The sequence below is a fragment of the Triticum aestivum genome, chromosome 7D (genome assembly GCF_018294505.1).
Source record: "Triticum aestivum cultivar Chinese Spring chromosome 7D, IWGSC CS RefSeq v2.1, whole genome shotgun sequence".
Classification (NCBI taxonomy): domain Eukaryota; kingdom Viridiplantae; phylum Streptophyta; class Magnoliopsida; order Poales; family Poaceae; genus Triticum; species Triticum aestivum.
The window spans coordinates 67,655,961-67,660,009 of NC_057814.1; the positions used below are offsets into that span (position 1 = coordinate 67,655,961).

General features: G+C 46.3%; 1 protein-coding gene across 1 annotated transcript; it reads right to left on the reverse strand.

Annotated features, from left to right (window-relative positions):
* Window positions 1-899: 899 nt before the first annotated feature.
* LOC123169482 (uncharacterized) lies at window positions 900-3,494 on the reverse strand. The gene is made up of 3 exons (XM_044587357.1): window positions 2,707-3,494; window positions 2,252-2,528; window positions 900-1,014 (listed from the first exon to the last, which is right to left on the reverse strand). Exons 1-3 carry the CDS (start codon window positions 3,202-3,204, stop codon window positions 974-976), a joined length of 816 nt encoding a protein of 271 aa, XP_044443292.1. The 5' UTR covers window positions 3,205-3,494; the 3' UTR covers window positions 900-973.
* Between the last annotated feature and the right edge of the window lie 555 nt (window positions 3,495-4,049).

Below are 4,049 nucleotides of genomic sequence, written 5' to 3' on the forward strand. Positions count from 1 at the left end.
GTTGATGACTTGGAGTAGTTTAATGAGATTGATGGGTGAATTCACATCAACTGCAAAATCGGATGGGTATATGGACAGCATAGAAGATTATGTGAATCTAACAGGTGAAGAGTCGAACCTGCAAAAAAAGGGGGGGTGAAGAGTCTTATTAGTACTCCATAAGATTGCAGAGTCAAGTCTTATTTTACTCTACCTAAAATATGGAGTTGAAGTATTTGGGTCAACTTTACATGCCATGAGTAGCCTAGCCACAGACTACCATCCTCGTACTCTACATACTGCAATTTCACAATAAAGAAAAAAAAAGCAAAACATACATTTTTACTGACCTTCAAACGTTTCAGTAGTCAATACTGAAAGAAGAGAGACAGAGACAGAAACCGAGAAGGAAGCATAAAATGTCTGAAGTTGTTGTCATGCTCATGAACAATGTAATGTGCAGAAACTAGCATTCTTACAGTATCGTGGGATACAACCTGAATTTTTGTTCAAAAAAACTACCATAGGCTAACACGCACGCACGCAGCAAAATGCAGCAAGTCGTGTACGGGTGCATTAACCCACCATGTTCAGAACTCTGGTCTCCATGAAAACACAAATTCATTTAAGAGAATAACAAAAATTGAAGTGGAATAACAAAACTCAAGTGCTCAACTCACTGCAAGAACCACCACATCTGTTCTCCATCTAAGAGAAATGCGGCTAACAACAATTAAGTAGTAGCCATTGTCAACGCATTACAGACCAATGCCACTGCACCATTGTACAAATAGTTTCAGAATTTTAGGAACCATGATGACAAAGCAAATAGGTTTCCTACTGTCAGAAGAACAAACCAAGTTTAAGTAGCAGGAACACATGAACTGCTGGGTTTTCCTGAACCCATATCTCTCAAAACTGGCTCTATCGTCGTGTCCGAGGCGGCGACACTTCTGAAGAGGTGGACAGGAAGGCGACTTCTAGGGGCATCTCTCTACTCTGCATCGACATCCGCATACCGCAGCGCCGCGTGGGCTGAATTACCAGGAAAATAGTTAAACTGTTAGGCATTATGTGTCACAGGTACTGCAACAGCTTTAAATAAGAAGATAAAAAAGAAAGCTGATGTACAAAACCTCAAAACAATGTAAAGTGCTGTGGGCTAAAAACCAATTACAGTAGGCTAAAAAACAGACCTCAGGGTGGTCGTAGGCAGACTGAACTGATTTTGGTTTTCAAGTTCCAAAGTCTACCACTAGTGGCATATCGTATTAAATTGAAGAAATGAACCATCAAAACCATTTGTTTACGTATCAAAGGTTCAGTGTGGATTTTTTACTTATGAAATGATTCCTCACCCCTAGCAAACAACTATCTTCAGACAACCTTCTAGTATCTGTCCATAAACCCAACAGGCACAATGTTGTGCCTGTTAACCACGTACTGATTTAATCCAACAGCAGTTCATACTATTTCCAAGTCTTAACTCCTAACTGAAAGTCTGAAACAGATTATCAAAAGTTCGGAACAATTACAGTAGGCTAGAACCTGAATTTTGTCCGCACGTTACTCGAAACAATTACAGTAGGCTAGAGAACAGAAATCATTATCATCTCTGTGAAGCTGAACTAGGCAGACTGAACTGATTTGGGTTTTCAAATTCCAAAGTCTTCCACTAGCGGCATATCGTATTAAAGCACAGTAGCATCAAAACGAATAGTTCCCATATCAAGGTTTAGTGTGGATTTTAAATCTGTCCATAATAGCATCAAAGAACTGATTTGATTCAACAACTTTTACTGAAAGTCTGAAACACATTAGGGAAAGTTTCAGACCACATAAACTGTTTTTCAGACTAGTAGTTTCGAATACCCAAACTTTTACTAAATTTGGAGGTCACCGACCTCTTCATGTGCCCCCCCCCCCCCCCCCCCCCCCCCCGGCACACACACTACAAACAACATTCAGCAACATTCTAGCATCTGTCCGTAAATACAATTTACTGATGTCTATAATCGTACTGCAGTTCAGACTATTTCCATAAACCCAGCCGGCACAATGTCATGTCTGTTGACCACCTACTGATTTAATTCAGCAACTTGTACTGACAATTTCCATGTCTTAACTCCTAACCGAAAGGCTGAAACAGATTATCAAAAGTTTCAGACTACACCGGTTTCAGTAAACTGCTTTTCAGAGTTCAGACTAGTAGTTCAAGACTAGTGCGAATATGAGTTTCTTGCCAAATGAGAAGAGTAGGAAGGTTTCTCACCAGGCGACCCGACGATGACGACGAAGATGTGGAGGGTCTCGCCGCTGCTGGCCAGGTCGACGACGAGTGGAAACATCCGGCCATCACGTGTGGGGAGGCCCATGACGAGTTCGGAGTCGTCCAAGATTGCCATGGCGCCCAGCCGCCTGGCTAGCCGCTTCCTCAGGCGGAACACGGACCTCCCACTGAACACGAACGAGCCGCGGGTGATGAGTTCCCCGTGGATGTTCCGCCACACGTACATGATCATCCGCGACCGCAACATGGGGTGGGGAAGCTGCAGTTGAGTCGCAAAGAACCATCGTCAAATCAAAGAAGCCATAGTCGCAACCAAGAAGCGCAAATTTGGCAAGAACAGAGCATGCGAATGAAAGAAAATTAGGGTCAAATTCCGGTCCAAGAAACCAATTCACGCAAATTGGGGAAGAATCAAGGAACGGGCATGGCGGGCTCACCCCAATCGGACGTGGAAGCGGAGGCATGACCTCCCTGGCGGGGATTTGCTCCACGACCCAGAGCATCTTCCTGCTGATGTTGTCGAGGTCGTCGACGAAGTCGACGCTGGCGTCGGTGTTCCAGTACCTCCCGTTGGCGCGGAGGCAGACGCCGCCGATGTTGCGGAGGTAGACCTCTTCCTCGGATTCTGACAGGATGGCCTGCCAGACGACTGGCTGCACCTCAGGATGGTCGTAGTCGCGCTGCTCGACGCGGAGCCCGCGGTGGCCTAGCGGCGCCGGTGCGTCCGTGGCGGCGAGGTAGTGGCCGTAGGCGGCGCTGTGGAGGAGCAGGTACTGTCCGTTCTCGCCCGGGTACCGGTGCACCGCCCAAGCCGCGTTCATAGACGCCCGGCGGACGCGGAGGTTGACGCCATAGCCGTCCTCGTCGGCGTGCAGGTACGTGCCGTGCACGCGGCTGCGCAGCCGCACGTGCTGGCCGTGATGGAACTGCTCCATCGGTCGCCGGTGAAGATGGAGAGCAGAGGCGCGCGGGGAAGGAGAGGTGGGGATGGGGATGATGGGTGGGTTCTTGGTTTCTTGGCGCTGCGGCGAGGCGGAGAAGAGAAGAAGCGGGAGCCGTTGGTTGGGGCGGTTGCGTTGGGCGCCAAGACCAGAGTATTTCAAGGCTCAGCTTTATGCACCAATTTCAAGACCAGGTTGCGGTGGGCCGTTGGAAATACGTCGCGAAGCCCGAACAATTTTGATCCAGCACGCCTAATCTTCCACAAGCACACAATACTGTTCTGTTTCTAGTAAAAAAAAATCTTTTCGGCTCAGGAAAAACGAAAATACATAGGTGCACGCGATGCCACGTGAGAAGTATCATGCTCGTCTGCTTATATAAATCATACTAGCCCGTGCGATTGCAACGGAAGAGAAAACATAACACACGCTCTTAACCCAACAACCATCACTCAAGACCACAATAGGTCCATCTCCTTTATTTTTGCGAGGCATCATATTTGTGTTGCCGCTTATCCTCTTTCTCACCCTCGCCGGCGATGGCCTCGGTGTTCACACAAAAGAAAAAAAACGTGTTTGAATATGGTTAATTCTAAGGCGTCTCTCTCTCTCTCGTGATGAGAAATCTGTCGTTTTCCTCTGCGACATTTTTTAGAGGTATGCATGTGTAGTTATTGATGTTTTCTTTTCCCTATATGGTTATAGTGAGGTGTTTATTTGCAATCCGGATCGCCGCCGGTATGAAAGAAAAACGGATCTTGCGCTATAAATTATAAATTTGCTTCCAAAACAATATTTTAAAAATATTTAACAAGTAAAATTAACATCATATTTAGATT